The sequence below is a fragment of the Juglans regia genome, chromosome 6 (genome assembly GCF_001411555.2).
Source record: "Juglans regia cultivar Chandler chromosome 6, Walnut 2.0, whole genome shotgun sequence".
NCBI classification, from domain to species: Eukaryota; Viridiplantae; Streptophyta; class Magnoliopsida; order Fagales; family Juglandaceae; genus Juglans; species Juglans regia.
Genome location: NC_049906.1, coordinates 30,002,402 through 30,019,464, shown reverse-complemented (window position 1 = coordinate 30,019,464; position 17,063 = coordinate 30,002,402). Strand labels below are relative to the sequence as shown.

The 17,063-nt window shown below is 33.4% G+C and overlaps 2 protein-coding genes across 2 annotated transcripts; one reads left to right on the top strand and one right to left on the bottom strand.

The window, feature by feature from the left end:
• Window positions 1–621: 621 nt before the first annotated feature.
• LOC108998064 (NADH dehydrogenase [ubiquinone] 1 beta subcomplex subunit 10-B-like) lies at window positions 622–5,160 on the top strand. Its single transcript, XM_018974506.2, has 3 exons — window positions 622–994; window positions 4,015–4,068; window positions 4,880–5,160. Exons 1-2 carry the CDS (start codon window positions 709–711, stop codon window positions 4,044–4,046), a joined length of 318 nt encoding a protein of 105 aa, XP_018830051.1. The 5' UTR covers window positions 622–708; the 3' UTR covers window positions 4,047–4,068; window positions 4,880–5,160.
• A 9,602-nt stretch (window positions 5,161–14,762) lies between these two features.
• On the bottom strand, window positions 14,763–16,219 carry LOC108997895 (acetylajmalan esterase-like). The gene is made up of 3 exons (XM_035690754.1): window positions 16,027–16,219; window positions 14,976–15,194; window positions 14,763–14,881 (listed from the first exon to the last, which is right to left on the bottom strand). The coding sequence occupies exons 1-3, from the start codon at window positions 16,217–16,219 to the stop codon at window positions 14,763–14,765; spliced, it is 531 nt and encodes a 176-aa protein (XP_035546647.1).
• Window positions 16,220–17,063: the final 844 nt, after the last annotated feature.

Below are 17,063 nucleotides of genomic sequence, written 5' to 3'. Positions count from 1 at the left end.
CTGTATGAGATTTACATACCATAAAACAAATACCAGAATTATTCTCTTAATAAACATGATTGTGAAATTATAAATAATGTTTGATCATACCAAATAAAAAGAAATTATAGTTGCAGTCGTGACTGCACAAATATCGTGCAATTATTTTAAAAAAAGTGAATAAATATATAACCCAATTAAAAATAAACTAATTTTTTTAATAGTGAATCCTACTCGTTTTCAAAGCGACTGTACAATACTTGCATACTCTACGACTGTACGCAGCATTACTCTCAAATAAATCATAAATTTGTTAAAGAATTTGGTTTTAGCTTAAAATTTTGTAATCTTCAATTATATTTAATAAAAAAAACACATCCGTTGATATAGTGCATTTTAAATAATCATCCATTTGAGCGGCTGACTATAAAATAATATATAAATGCAATAAAATTTAAGAGAAAAAAATCTTATTTTATAATTTATAAAAAAAAAAAACCATATTTCTTTATAATTTATAAATAATGCATTTATACCCTAAGATGAAGTGAAGTAGATGGGCCGGGTAAGGCCTGATGTAATGTCATGTTACGAAGCCCTAAAACTCAAATGAGAGTAGGCGGCCCAAACGAGAAGTAAAGCTACATTTACAGCGGCAGCTGTGGTGGTGGGAGTGGGACTGGTGGTGAGAAAGGGAGAAAGTAAGCACCAGAGAAGAAAGCGAGAAAAATGGGGAGAAAGAAGGGCGTGGATTTCGATGAGTTGCCGCCGGACGACTTCGATCCCTCGAACCCGTACAATGACCCGGTGGCGATGCTTGAGATGAGGGAGCACATAGTGCGGGAGAAGTGGATCCAGATCGAGAAGGCGAAGATCATCAGGGAGAAGCTCAAGTGGTGCTACCGCGTCGAAGGCATCAACCATCTCCAGAAGTGCCGCCACCTCGTCCAACAGTACCTCGACGCCACTCGCGGCATCGGCTGGGGCAAGGACGGTCGCCATCCCTCCCTCCACGGTCGGCCCCCCCTCTCTCTATATACTTTTCTCTATATATTAGATCGATCGTTTAAAGAATTACGTTTTGAAACGGCTAGAAAATTGGTTTAGTGGGAAGTTTAGCTTGTTATCACTTCACTTACCTAAAGTCCATATACTTATGTTCTGGAGATTTTAGTTTGTTTTATTGCGAGTAGAAAATAATGCTGTTTGGATTGTGGATTATTAATCTACCAAGTCATTAGTAGCTGTCTTTACAGACTAATGAGTTAGATTATATACCTTAATTTCTTACCAATGTCCAGAATTCTTCTCTCGCGCACATAAACATATCTATTTGAACCTCGGTATGGGTGTGGTGAAGGAAGATATTATGAAGGTATCTCACGAGTTCTACTAAAAAACTTGAGAAGAGTCTTAATACCACTGTCATATTATCTCAAAGAAGCCTGGAGCGATTGAGGTAAAGGATTTTTGACCAATTAGTCTTGTTGGTGGTATTGCTAAAGTTCTTGCCAATAGATTAAAACGAGTGCTACCCAAGATCATCAATAACTCCCAAAACGCCTTTGCCAATGGAAGGAAAATTCTTAACTTGGTTTTTATTGCTAACGAATGCTTGGGTTGTAGGTTGAGATCAGGCCAGCCAAGGGTAAGTTGCAAATTGGACATTAAAAAGGTGTACAACCATGTGAATTGGGGTTTCTTATTTTATCTAGTGAAGAGATGGTTGGGGGAAAACTGGCGTGGTTAAAGCATTGTATCTCCTCAGTTCAATTCCTAGTATTGGTGAATGGAGCCCCCATGGGATTTTTTAGCAGTTCTCGAGGCATATATATAGGTGATCCACTAACCTCTCTACTCTTTTGTTATTGCCATGGAGGCATCAAGTAGGATGATCTTGGCTATGGAGCTTAGGGGCTTATTGTCAGGTTTTTCAATGGCCTCGAGAAATGGATCTGGCCTCAACATATCTCATTTCCTATTTGCCAACAACGCACTATTATTCTGTGAGGCCAACCGTGATCACATCGGCTATTTGTGGTGTTTATTCTTACGTTTTGAAGTGGTATTTGGGTTGTACGTGAAATCTGGAAAAGTTGGAATTGCTCCTGATCGGTGATGCCAAGAATGTAACTAGTTTTTCGGATGTATAGGGTTGTAGGGTCTCATCCTTTCCCATGACATAGCTTGGCCTTCCCTTGGGAGCTCCCTTCAAAACCAAAACTATATGGGACCGCATTATTGAAAGGATGGAGTGGTGTTTAGCTGAATGGAAGCATATATATTTGTTGAATGGTGGAATGATTACTTTGACTAAAAGCATGCTTGCCAACTGGTCTACCTATTTTATGTCCCTTTTTTCCACTTCTTGATGGGATTTGCCAACTGTTTGGAGAAGATACAATGAGACTTTTATGAGGAGGGATTGGGGAAGACACCAAGGTCCAACTTCTGAAATGGGCCCCAAAAAAAATAAAAAATAAAAAGTGAAATATTTTCATATATTTTTATATATTTTTTGTATCCTTTTGGCGACATGGCTGAGCGGTAAGGCGGGGGACTGCTAATGTGTGCTCACTAGTCAAAGAAGGTGGGCTTGGGGGGAGAAATTCAATTCTCTTTAATTGGGTTCGTATGGGGAAGTGGCTTTGGCAGTATGTGTATGGAAGGGAGAGCCTATGGAGGATGGTAATAGACAAAATATGGGAGGAGATTGGTGTCCCATTGAGGTCAATGGGTCTTTAAGGGTCGGCCCTGGGAAGAACGTTAGAAGAGGATGTGGTGATTTTGCCCATTACTCTAGATTTATGCTGGGGAGATGGGTCGAATATAAGCTTTTGGCACAATTTTTGGTGTGGTGATCAATCTTTCAGAAGTACTTTAGCAATTCTTTATAGAATCTCTTGCATGAAGGAAGCATATGTGGCTGGCCTCTATAATTATCAGCGTGATTCAGCTCAATGGGGTGTCATCTTTCCTAGGGAGGTGGATCTTTTTGCATCATTCTTTGACAAGTTGGATTCGTGTAGGGTGGAACATAATGGTGTTGATAAAATGATTTGGACCCATCTAGGAGAGGAAGTCATACTATAAGGTGCTATGTAATCACACCAAGGAGTCTTTTTCGTGGAAGTTTATTTGGAAGAATAGGGTTCCTTCAAGAGTGGTTTTCTTCATGTGGACAGTGGCATTAAGGAAAATACTTACCTTGGACAACGTGAGGCATGGCATGATAATGGTCAACTAGTGTTACATGTGTAGGAAAAATGAGACAGGGGATCTCCTACTTTTACATTGTGAGGGTTCTAGCATTCTATGGAGTGTGTTCTTTGATCTCTTTGGGATTAAATGGGCGATGCCCTTATGGGTGTTGGAGCTTTTAACTTGTTGGAATGGATAGTTCAACCACCATCAGTATGTTTCATTGTGCCAAGATGATCCGTAGTGTGTCCTATGGTACATATGGATGGAAAGAAACTGGCGCAGTTTTGAGGATCATGGAAGATGGTGTTGGATTTAAAGTTTTATGCTTAAACACCTTGTATCAGTGACAAGGGCCCGTAATAGTGTTTTCTTTTATATTTCTAATTTTCAGGATTTCATGGTTCTCTTCTCCTTTGTTGTTGAGTGAGTTCATGTGTGCTTCATGTATTCATAGATAACATCCCTTTTCTCTATAATAAAATCTATCTTAGTCATAAAAAAGAAACAAAAAACAAGAAAGTAAATGGTTGAGTGTGAGTGTTATGGTGTTCTTAGGTTGTTAAAGATGACTGAAGAAAAGAGAGAGAAATGTGGAGAGAGAAGAGAGTAGAATGTTTTTAAAGTAAATACCATACTGTTTTTATTTGTACGACTATGAAGTAGCTGACTATGCTTTTGAATTTTGTGGGTTCTGTATGGTGAAGAATATCAGAATTTAAATCCATATAATTTCTCCTCACTGTTGCATGGTAATTATACAAAGCATGACTATGTTCTATGCCCCTTTGCTCTCCAGGTTACTGAATTTTCTCTTTTGATTTCCTGAATCAGGTCCTAAGGTCGAGGCAGTTGAATCTGACTGATTCACAGCATAAATAAGTTAAGGTATTCTTGAAGTTTGCTTTCTGAACTTAAAATCCGTACTCAAATGACAATCCTAGAATTGATCAATCTTTCTTTTTCGTGATCCTTAATGTTGTTTGTGGAACTATGGGGTTGTTTCTCTTTCCTCCTGTAATTTCTGAGAACATATATGGGAAGAAAGAGAGAAATTGGAAAAAAGAATCAATTTTTTTTTTTTTTTATAAGTAAAAGAAAGAATAGTGGTTGTAAAAGAATCAATTTATCTAAACCTAAATCTTTGGATCTTGTTTCAACTTTATAGCAATCTAAGGTAGCATTGTAGAAAATAAGCTACTACCTTTAGGCTTTCCTGATGAACAGAAAGGAGAATTGAGCATTGGCAAACTGTGATGTATGGATTCAATATTTTTTTAATGGTTCTTCTTCTGTATGAGCTATATAAAAGAACTGAGTATTATTTTCACATACTAGAAGAGAAAGTAGAGTATGAAACAAGGCTGTTGACAATAATAGGCATGTTGTCTTATCTGTCCTTTTGCCACATTTTAAATACTCCCATTGTTTATTCCATTGCATTCGCTGTGTATAAAGTACGATTTGTTTGTAATAACTGTTAGCAATCTGGATAAAGGAATCCCCTCCAATCTCCCCTCTCCCAAAAAAATAAAATAAAAAAAGGATAAAGGAGCTCCCTTTCATCTTTTGTGTCTAATGTAATAACTGTTAACCATCGTTTTCTATATATGTTACATTTTCCTGTGCTTAAGATTGTTGGCAATAATGTTTTGCCACACATAGGATGAATCAATTCAATCCAGCTTCCTTCTTGCAGGGAACTCAACCCGGTCGTTAGGTGTTTGGTGAAATGCTCAAACAAGACGGAAGCGGGGGGCCAGCCAATGTAACAGTTTGGGGTTGTAATGTGGTTCTTTGGTTTTATTTGGACTCCCATCATCCAAACATGGTATCTCTTTTCTTTCGATATGTGCAGAAGCCATTGTTATTGCTTCAGATTTCATCTTAGATTTTATTTCCTAACAGCATCCAAAAAATGGCAGTGAATGAAAATGAATCAGATGATTAAATAAATTTGCTGTTCCCGCTTGGTTTTCCCGTCGGTTAGTGCATTAGCATTGATTTAGCTAAATTCAAAAGCTGAACCTTACATTGGATTATCCATCTTACTCTACATAATAATAATTTAAAAAAAAATAGTATCTACTTTTTAAATGCATATTTTTTAAATATGTTCTGTTAAATACTTTTTTTATCTTCATTTTCGTAATCTTCAACTACCTGTACATAAAAATATATAAAATCTATTCAGTAACCTAAATTAACTTAAAATCAGCTTGGCATATATCTAACAATTTAGAAATCAAAATATTATATAAAAATCTAGAAATTGTAAGAAAGGGTGCAATGAAAATATTAACGTTTAGCCAGGGAGAGAGAATAACATAAAAAATTTAGATGGTCAAATTACCATTTACTTGCATTTACTTGGCTATTGTAATTCATAAGACCAAATTTTACACATTTTCAACAAATTTTAAATAGCTCAGGCACATGGTTATATATTAATCAGTTACAAGATAGAAGAGTTTAAAGGGTGGGAGGCCCTTACAACAGTCATTCACAAACCAACTAATACAACACAAGAAAAGAAAAAAAAAATGAGTTCTGTAATCAATGGCTTCTACCCATTTTTCACAAGCAAAGCTGCTTAAAGCAGTTTTTTTACTTTCCGATAAACGAACTGTGACACTAAGTAGTAGATTGTGTTGTGCTGCACTTTGCTAGTCCAGTTTGGTTGAAAGAAACTCATTTCTTTTTTCTCATGATCTTTGGTTAGAATAAGCAGTAATATAAGAAAATAGCATCCGGTAGATGGTTCGATAGGCGTGTGGGAATCACGCTCCACTGTTTGTGAGAAGACATTTGTTGGATATGCAAGATCCAAGGCCGTTGATCCCATTTCTGTCGTGCATGATGGCAAAACATGCAATGTGACACAGCGACACGTAGATCTCACGCGCTATTCGAATGAATGCGGTTCTTCTAGAAGCCAACACATCGGCAGCGGGGAGTCTTGTGGAACCATGTGCGATGGTCGAAGGTGTCTGGTAATTAGTAGATCAACACATTTCTATGCTATTTCCAAAAAATAAAAGAGAAAATTAGACAAAAGCCAATAGACAGCATTTGAAAGTATAGAAGGAAAAGAGGGAGATCTGAGAAGCCAAAGTTCCCACCCCTTACTGTGGAGGGAATATGTTAGGAGATGAGTTTTGGGAGAATTTTTCGGGAGGAGAGAGAAAAAATGTAATTTTCCTTGTTAGGTGACGACGATGGTTGATGTAAAAAAATATACAGTTTCCATTTCTCCGGTTAGTATTCATTTTGTACTCTTTGTTACATATAATCTGTTCGATATTGGCGTTAAGTTAAACTTCATAAAAGAAAAAAAAAAAAAGACAAAAAAAAAACAGAGAGAGAGAGAGAGAGAGAGTTTATCTCAATATCTCACAAAAATTGTAGGATCGAATTAAGCAACGTCGGGAAATTCTAATTTCCTACTACATACGATGTGTGAGGCTGCCATTGACGTTTAATGCCAAGAAGAAAGCTTCTGCATGCATGCAGCCTCATCAACTGCATCTATACAGCACTTGTCAGCAACTGTCCTTTATTTTCTACTTACCCTGTCCATACCAAACACAAGTTTGAAATACATGCATGTTAGTCACTCCAACTCCAAGTAGTATAAGGCGAGACCAAACACATGATCAATAAAAACATATTAAAATTAATCTCAACAAGATCATGATCTAGCTAACTACAATCCTCCAATAATTTATATGAATATATATCCAAACGAGAAAAATAATTGATATAATGGATACAAGTCCTTGATCTACATATATAGCTAACACGACAAGAGTACTTGATTTGTAAGAGAGGTCGTTTAACAGTTTTGAACTTTAGATTTTTTTCAATCTAACGTGTTGGTAGTGTAATATTACTCTTCCTTCTAATCCTCGGAGATTCTAAAGGTATATATATATATATATATATATATATATATCCTCCATGTTAGCTTGCAAATAAATTTTTCGATGGATATTATAGAAGATGGAATATTATGCTAATTTTTTGACGATGCGAAAGTAGTGATGAAACTTGGGGAGCTCCCTTCAGTCCAATGGGCGGGCAAAGTAGGCGGAAGGAGTTGCTCCCACACCATGCGCTTGGCCAAACTTAACGTTCTTTTTCGGTGCTCCGTACGTACGTACATACATGCAAGATGATGATGATGTTTCACCACGTCCTTTGATCTGTACAGTAAAACATCAAGAATAACCGAGTGCATGAGATGGCAGCTCTATCCGCTCCTCAGCCCCCTGTATTGGACTAAAAGGAGCTCCTTATCTCTCTCTCTGATCTCTCATTTAGAAGCTAGTAAAGATTAAGCAAAGCTGTTTGGGACATGGGTCCATATATCCCTAGCTAGCTTGTGCTTCCTTTTATATACAGCTTTTGATCACTCCCACAAATGGACAAAAGCCTAATATTGTGGAATCTGAGCCTTTTGGAGTTGGAATAAACTATTGCAGTAGAAATTTCTTTAAGGCCGTTGATCACAGCTATCTGAACCGCGTGATGTAGTACTGTCTATCAATTTTGAATTATTCTTTTAACCATAAGAAAGACAATGAATAGGATATCTCACGTTGCTTTAAAGAGAAAATTCTTGCTCTTCATAATAATTTTAAGGGGTTAAAGACGTTGTAACCATGCACCTTTCTTGAGGGGCTCGTGATCTAAATTCTTTTTTCTTTATCTTTTCCTCATGAGTAGGTTTCCCATGAGCATCATTTGTCGCCAACTTCTGCTCCTTATTCTTGCGGTAATAGTGATCAGGATCATGATCTCGATGAAAGCCTTGCATGCCTGCAATCTCAGCGTACAACATGATATGATCATCACTAGGGACAGACCATGATCTTTCCTTTCCTAGTACTACTGGACAAACTAGCTTTACATCATATATAAATATGTATTGATTGATTATGAATTGAGGTGTTGTCGTATGCTTTGGCAATATATATAGCATATATGGTGACTTTAAGAGATAAAGACGAATATATGTGATCCAATGGAATCCACGTACTTGCACTAGATTTTTTTCGGGAATTCTTCTTGGACAGATGAATATCATCGGATCCCGGTTTTCTATCTCTATCTCAGTTTGAGTTAGGTCTCAACTATATATTAGGCAAGAGACCTAGATTCTTATTCATATAGATAAAGTAATATGCTTTTTCGGTTTTTGTACAAATATATTATGCTTTTTCTTATTCAAATAAAATTATGAGAAATAATTTATAAAAGTCTCAAATAAAAAAATTTCATACAAGTTTTTGTAAAAAAATTGATCCCACCTAAAAAGTGTAAAAAAACTATTTTTTATTAGTAGGACTTGCTTTTTTACAAAAAACTTATATGTGGCTTGTTTATTTTATGTTTGTACCTAACATTACTCATATCAGCTATCACCGACATCACGCAAAGGCCAATGTTTGATATCAACGGTTCTTTAGATAAGAAAATTCAATATTATAGTATACTCTCATTCCACTTTTATCTTACCATGATAGTATTCATTAGCTTTTGAATTCTTCATTTTAAAAAGGAAGAACTAATCTAATGATCAATATAATGCCACATCAACACAATCATGTGCAATATGTTTGTTTAAATTAATAGTTCGGGTATAAACCGTATTATGACGCCTTTTAGTTGAAAGATTTAAAACCATGCATATTGTTTCCCTGATCTTCTTAACCATTATTATTTCCATGCATACTCCTAGCTCCATCATTAACAAAATCAAATTCAACCTTGTTGATCTAGCACTAGATGCTATTTGGATGTTCTAACTAGATGCTATTTCGCAAAATATTGGCAATGCTAACTCTGTTTTGTAGTGATTGACAAGAGTATTTTTGGCAGTTGAAAAAGTGGGTCTCAAGACTCAAATCTATTTTTTAATGAATTTTGATGGAGTAGGACTTATGTGTTTGATTTTGGATGTAGATGGAGTAGGACTTAGGTTGGCCTTTTTAGTTTGTTCAAAGGTGCAAAAGGACTTGAAGATTGGTAAAGTATGAGAAGGTAAACACCTTCTTTCTAGTTATAATTTATATTGATATCAACTTACAAAAAAAATTATATTGATATCAACATTGATTCTTTTTTCCTCCAACATCTTAATAACTGCTACTGGTCAGTATTGGTTGGAACATATGTATATTATCTCTTGGACATTTTTCTAACTTTAGTTCTACATTATCAGCATAGTTTACCAAATTAGATTATTGTTATGTTATCAACATAGTTCTACATCTGCTTTAGTATTATTTTTTATCTTCAGTTTATTGGACAAATCTGGAAGCATACCACTTATAAAGGTATATTGTGTTATAACATTATCGATTTTCTAGATGTACTAATTTGATTCAATAACTCCTTTTGAGATTTTGTAATCTAGTGAAGCAGATGTCATGTGCTGAGCCAATAAAATCTCTGAAGTAAAATCTCTGTTAGTTTTTTCTTTTACATTTTTAATATTCATCTTCATCTATTGCGATGAAAATTCATGAACTTGTGTATGTGAATGTGAAAATTAAACTTGATTTGGTAATTTTTAATTCCTCAAACCTATTGAAAGCACCACTTTGATTCGTGTATGAAACTGTTTACATGTCATTTTTGCTACATTTGCTTTGAATTTGGGATGAAAAAATATACTATAACCGTGTAATATTAGCCTTGAAGATGATGAGATGTAGGAGCGGTACATGATATTTTCAACAACTTTTCTTGTGTCAAAAGCATTCTATGCTTTGCCTCAAAGTCCGCAACTGTTTAAGTAGATGTTAATGTTCTTTGGTTTAATTTTCCAGCAATATTCAGTAAACTTTGTGATTCAATTTTTATCTCATCTCTATAGATGTTTTTGAAATGAAGTTTTCACACGTACAACTAGATATTGAAATGGTTTTCACTCCTTGGAGGACAAAATTTTTGCAAGTATGTTGGGCTTGATGTGTTTTGTACTTTGATGTGTCTTGAGAAGTCTAAAGTTGTACACAAATATAATGTAATTGTTTTATGCATTGTAATATAATGTAATTGCTTAGAATATAAAGCAAGTATTTTGTGCAATTGCTTTATGGATTGTAATGTAACATAAGATGTGTAATCTTTTTATGTATTTTGCGACAATAGTTTTGAAGCCAGCAATATATTTTCCCTGATAAACTGTTGATATTTGTGACATTACTAGTTAGTCACAAATGTATTTCTTGATTGTGCAGTCGATCTTTTTGCGTCACAAGAATAGCACATTTGTAAAGCTCTTTCTCGCCACAAATATTAAATACTTAGGGTGATACCTATTTATGACACCAAAAACAGCTTGGGAATAATATTTTTTTACTGCGATATTTTTCAATTGCAGCACAAAAATATTGCCGCAATTGTGTTTTTTTACCATCAACTCACTCTTTTGTGTCTAAATTGAAACATGTTGGTGGCGAAAAAATTCGCTATATATATTAGAGCTATTTGCAACCCACACTAGTTTTGCCACCATAAACTTTTTGAGATGCTCTAGTTGCGTCCACTTCGTGTTGATTGGATTTGAACAAAATTAATTATTTGCAGCGTTTTGTAGTAATTTCGTGGTGATTTCATTCGACGCAAAAAATCGTTTCTGTTATAGTGAGATGATAATCTTCACTTTCATGAAGGTGATAAAAGAAAATTAATATTCTGGTTAACTTAATCTTCACTTTCATGGAGGTGATCAAAGACAATTAATATTCTGATTAATGACTAACTTTGAGCAATGAGTCTTATAATTACTTTCATCATATCAACAACATATAAAATTAGCTAGGAGGTTGACATTTTCTTATACCATAGCATCAATGTTAGTAGTTTGAGCTCATGATGAAATCTTGAAAGAGATTAATTCGTACATAAAAGTACTTTAGTATTCTCTCGACAGCTCTTGTCATGATTCAGCTCTTTTCCTTTTAGTTCTTTTCCATGCAATAAAGACAAAACAAACAGTAAAAGGTGGTCTGTTTAGGAACATCCCAAGTCCTTGATTGCTTTGTAACATGCATGGGAGTAACATATGGATGATTCTCTTTGGGTTGATTTGAAACCTCATGATCTTGTTTGTATATTAATTAACCCTGAACAACATTTGCCCAGATCGAGGATCCTGATCATCATCAGCTTTATAAACAAATAATCTAATCCTATATCCAATTCCTATAGCAGGAGGGAAAGTAATATAAATGTAATCTGTGAATGTAGAGGAGATCATAGATTTTGGTGACAAGATCTTGTTGAGTTATGATGAGAACTTTGTAAGTATGGTTGTGTTACTTAGTATTTAACTTTGGACTGATAAGCAAGTATATAGGACAATTTTTTTGGATGCTATTGTCAATTTGTTCTTATTGGATCTGATTAGGTTTAATTGTTAAGCAAATTTTTAACAAGTTCAATCAAATTAGACTTAGCCAAATGATAAATGGAGTCTTTTTACTTACAAACCAATATGGAGAACGAGCGTACATTTTATATCCTAAGAGCACTCCAGTGAAATGCAAAATTTAACTCATTTTACATAAAATTGGCTACATTGAATTATCCAAATGCAAAGTTATATGACTTTTAGCTATAATAGCAACCATCCCATGATCATATTTGGGTCCTCACTATACAAAAGCGAAAGCAATAATTTAATCAATAAAACTGGTTTACTGCTTCTTTGTAATCTCCAGTATAGAAAAGTTGTTTTGTTTAATTATACCGTTAGTCTCTATCAATCATATGTTAATTATAATTTGATTATAAATTAACATATGATTGGTATAATTGTATAATCCAATACTAATGTTCTAAATAGCAAGAGATCAAAGTTTAAGATTTTGAAATTTAGATATTTTCAATTTAGCATTTCAAGTGTCAACAACGTGGAGGTTATATCCTCCATGGACAATCTTCCAAAACCCAAAGACAATTCACAAAATATTAATTTTGAAGAATTAAGAAGAAGAAAAATTATAGATGGTCAAATATATCTTAATTTAGTGTAGAAGAAGGATTTGAACCAATCTAGTACCATCATTCTCTTCTCCAATTAAATTTTAAGAAGTTACTAAATTGTCAATAATAGAGTATAATAATACGTATACTGACATTAATGATTATGAAGAAAGGTTATTTTATGAAATCCCCATCAAAAGTTTATTCTAATCTTTGTCCAAATAAAATATGTGGGATTGTAATCTACTCTTTGATGTTGAAAAATTGTCTAAGCTTAAAGAGGATACTGATCTTGTGAATCAAAAAGATAAAATTATTGTTATATATGATCAATCATTAAATATCCCTTGGCATGTTTGACATAAGGACTCTTGTAACGTTTAGAAGTTGTTCCTTTCATGATTTTATCATTTTGGTAGCACTATTAATACTTGTCTATTTTACGACTTTTAAAAATATTTGTTCAAATGATATTGTTTTATGCATTGTCCTAATTTTATGGGAAAATTGTTTCAACACATTACAATAGTATAAGTTATACCCGACTCTTCGTACTGCTTACATGGTAGGATTTTATTTACAAACATTTGATTTTTTTGAATTTTTTCCACTTAGAATTCACATTCCCTTTTAGAGACCTTCTAACATTTTTATAATATCCCTAATCCGAATCGAGTCAAAGCATACATACATACATATACACATGAAGATATTCTATTTTGGTACCTCTTTCCCATGTGTTCATAATAAACATATATATATATAGCAGAAGACTAGAAAGCTGATAAACATATCTTCTTGATCTCTTCGTTTCAAACCCAAACATAGCATATATGGGTTAACTTTCCAAACATATCATCTTTCCTCGTTTCAGATCCACCCCTTTCAGATCCACCCTTTTTTGCAAAATATAACATTTTGTCCAATTATTGTCATTAAAATGAATAAAAATTAGGTGAAAATAGGTTATGTGACATAATTTTGATCTTCGATTATAATCTAATGTAAAATTCCTATAATTTGAAAAATAAAAAGTGAGAATTTTCACAAATTTTAACGGTTTTGTACAAGTGTCAATATCTATGGCAGAAATTACATTGAGATTGCACAATTATTGGATCCATGGTGCATTATTCCTAATTCATTGGGCCTTATTCTAAAACCAATTAAGGGTGTCCATACATCCTTTAATTGGGTTCCTAACGCTTTTTAAAGTTAGTATTCATGATAAGCTTTTTTCTCTCAATTGATTCATTCCTCTTAATAAAGAACCTTTAATGGTATGTTCATGAATTTGCAAAGAGTACTAGAAAGATGTTTAATGCTTTCATTATAGTAAGTACTAGAGAATACAAATATGTGTGTGTGTGTGTGTGTGTGTGTGTGTGTGTGTGTGGGGGGGGGGAAGAAATTATAATGTTAAACCCAAGAAGCTAACTATTTGATGGTTTTGCCTAGCTAATTCATCACTCACAAATTCTTCTAGCCGAGGTTGAATTGACATTTTTGGATGAGCTTATACTTTTCACCTCATCATGCAAAAGTTATCTTGAATAGTGTCGTCCGATGAATGATATTGTCACTTATGAATTAATCTTGTGAGCTGTAAATGAGTTTTTCGTATCAAAAGAAAGGCTAATGGGTTTATTGAATGTTATGTCCAAAGTTCACAAGTCCGGTTTAGTCCGGTTTTGAAAATTTAAGAACCGATACAGACCAATTCATCACCGAAACCAAAACTTTTGAAGTTTACCGTTTACACATGTGGCACTACATAAGTTGAAACTTGAGAATCGGTTTCTCTAATACTAGTTGTAGATAAGTTTACCGTTTGCACGTATGATACTACATAAGATTTCATGTTATATTAATTTTATGTTATAATTTTAAATTTTAAATCTTATATCAAATGATATATTAAAAAATATAAAATTAATTTTATGTTATATCAACTATTATATTAATTTTATGTTATAAGATTAATAGACATAAATAATAAGATTAAAATTTGTTATATAAATTAATAATTTAGCATATAATATAAACAATATAATATAAAAATTATATATAATATAAGAATCGATAATATAAAAAATAAATATACATATATAAAAGTAATATCTTATATATAAAAAAAATATTATATATATAATATAACAAATTAAATATATATCAGTCCAGTTCAAATTGGACTAAATACCTCTGTTATCAGTCCTGAGCTGCTTGATATTTTCTACTCATTTCTATGTACATCTTTAACTACTCATTTTTGTCTTTTGGGAAAAGAGCAGAAGAAGTTTTTTTAATTCTAAAATGTAGAATACAAGCTAGCTAGCTAGCTAGCATAAATATTAATGGGTGAAGGTTCCAGTTAAAGGAAGAGATCGGCTAGATAGTTGGAGTTTACGAGTACGAATGATCTCAATGCCAGAGCTGAAAAAGAGCATGTAGATGTAGTTATCATTGTCTACAGAACCATTTCAAAATGTTCATTTTCCGTTCAAAAGATAAAATATTGTGACGTAATACCAATAACCATTTCATTCAAACAACGATATATTTTCCTTTACCGTTTGGACAACTTATGGAACCATGGCCTTGATCTCCTCAACGGGTTTGCCTTGGAAGAATGCATAGTAATAATCATTACCTTCAATTTCTCTCACCATGAATAAGGCTTTATTACACTTCTTGACACAATCTGTCAAACATTAAAGACAAAAATAAAGTGAAAAATGTAGATCATAAATATTATTCGTTACATAGAATGCGAGCCTTACTCAAACGAGACTTACTTTGGTCATTGAGACAAGCTGCATTGAAATGGGAAGACATCCAATCCAATTGTACATCGAGAGAGCTATTAGTAACCGGGAACAAGATATTTTTCTTTTGAAGAGTATTTGTAGACAAGGAAGTAGAACCAACCACAACAAAGTTCTCTCCTAAGCGAGGTAGAAAGAGCACATCCTTTTTCAAATTAGGATAAAGAAAGGGAGCTCCAACCACCAAAACTGTGTAATTACATAATGCAATAAATTTTAGTATAATTTGATTCTAACGCTAAAACCCGCTATTAATGTAGTAATTATGTGAATTCAAGTTGGTAAATCAAGTTATATATATTACGAAGAATCTCATTCTCTACAAATAATAAGAAAAAAAAACCCCATATCAATCAGCAAGAGGAATAACCTCACTTTAGTGCCCTACGCAATCATATTTAATTTATATGCTTATTGCAATAAAGTATATTGAATAATATATGGGGAAGGAAAATAAAAGAAAAGAAAAATAAAAGAATGAAATAAGCAATTAATACGATCTTAAAATCTTGTCATCATCGCAATATTGACTGCGAAGATCAGCGGTAGAAAATCACATGATGTTGATTAGGTCATAAAACAAAAGACAGCTAGGGGAATTTTTTTTTATCAAATATATGTAAATTAAATTGGACGCAAATCTTTCATATCTATGTATGAATAAATTAAATATCAATGATTTCATTGACATTTTCGATAATTTTTATTAACTAAAAAAAATCTATAAAAATTATATATTTTTTATATAACAAAAATTCTGTTAACAAGATTAACAATATTCAATCCAAATCTAAATATACACTGTAAAAGATTTTAAAGAGAGAAAAAGAAAAAAAAAAGTAGATTGAAGGGCATAGAATATCATGAAATATAATAAACTATTTTGTCAATGCTCACTGGTGTTTCCCTATTTTATCTAAAACAAGATCCTGTTTTGAATAAAACAACTACACTCAAATAGAGCGTAGAAAGTAAAGGGAACTAAAAATAAAACAAAGAATACAATAAATAAGTTTTTTACCTATATTATCGATCATAAGCAAACCATTGGAGCACCGTCCTGTTGCATTCTTGAAGAAGGTCTCGCCGTATGGAAGTCGAGCAAAGGGTAAAGCCGAGTTCTCGAGAACCAAATTGTTGGTGTCGGACTTGGAGTCACCAACATTGTATATCGCATCAAACTTACAGACCATAAGAGGGTGTGCATTAGTCATGCATTGAGGAAGAAAGAACAGGAGAAGAAGAGCATTGAGGGTGAGAAGAAGAGAGGAAACTGTTTGTGTTAAAGTCATTGCACAGTGCCGAAAAGAAAAAAGAAATAGTACTCTGGCCTTGAAGATGAAACTTGGGAATAAGATGAGCAACATCCGTGAAGGTACGTGTAAATATATATAGGGGATGTTTCAGCCTATTCCTATTAGGACTACAAATCCTAACTTCAAAAGAATTTAATCTTTGTCAAAATTCATTGATTGTATCACTTATAAGTTCGTAATTTGGTTTTATTCATTTTCAATGGAAAATGACAACAAAATTACTTTGATCTTGAATATGAGCAACATTACCCATGAACGTACAAATATATAGTTCAGGACCATCATTTTATCCTATTCTTATTATAACTACAAATCCTATATTCAAAAGGAAACCGCGTCAGAATCCAGAGTGAGCATGAATTCTACAATTTTGCATACGATTGTAATAAATGTACGTGAAAGTCGTGTCTTGTAGTCATCTATAAGGGCTAAAACCCTTATTAAAAAATTGCTAAAATCATGGGTTAGGAAGCAATAAAAGCCTTGGTCATTACAATAAGCTAGCTAGCTACATCCCTTTCAATCCTAGAAGCAGTGCATGCGCAACTTTGCCGACCAACGTTCTATTAGAGGGAGACTCTTTGCTAATCTTCTTTTGTAATTAAATATTGTATTAAGTTTACAATTATCAAGAAAATATTATATTTATTAGTTTTTTATGCTCCAAGTTATTCAATGGACACAAGGTTACAAGGTAAATAATTTTCAAGCTAGTCATTTAAATCAGAGAGCTTGGGATATC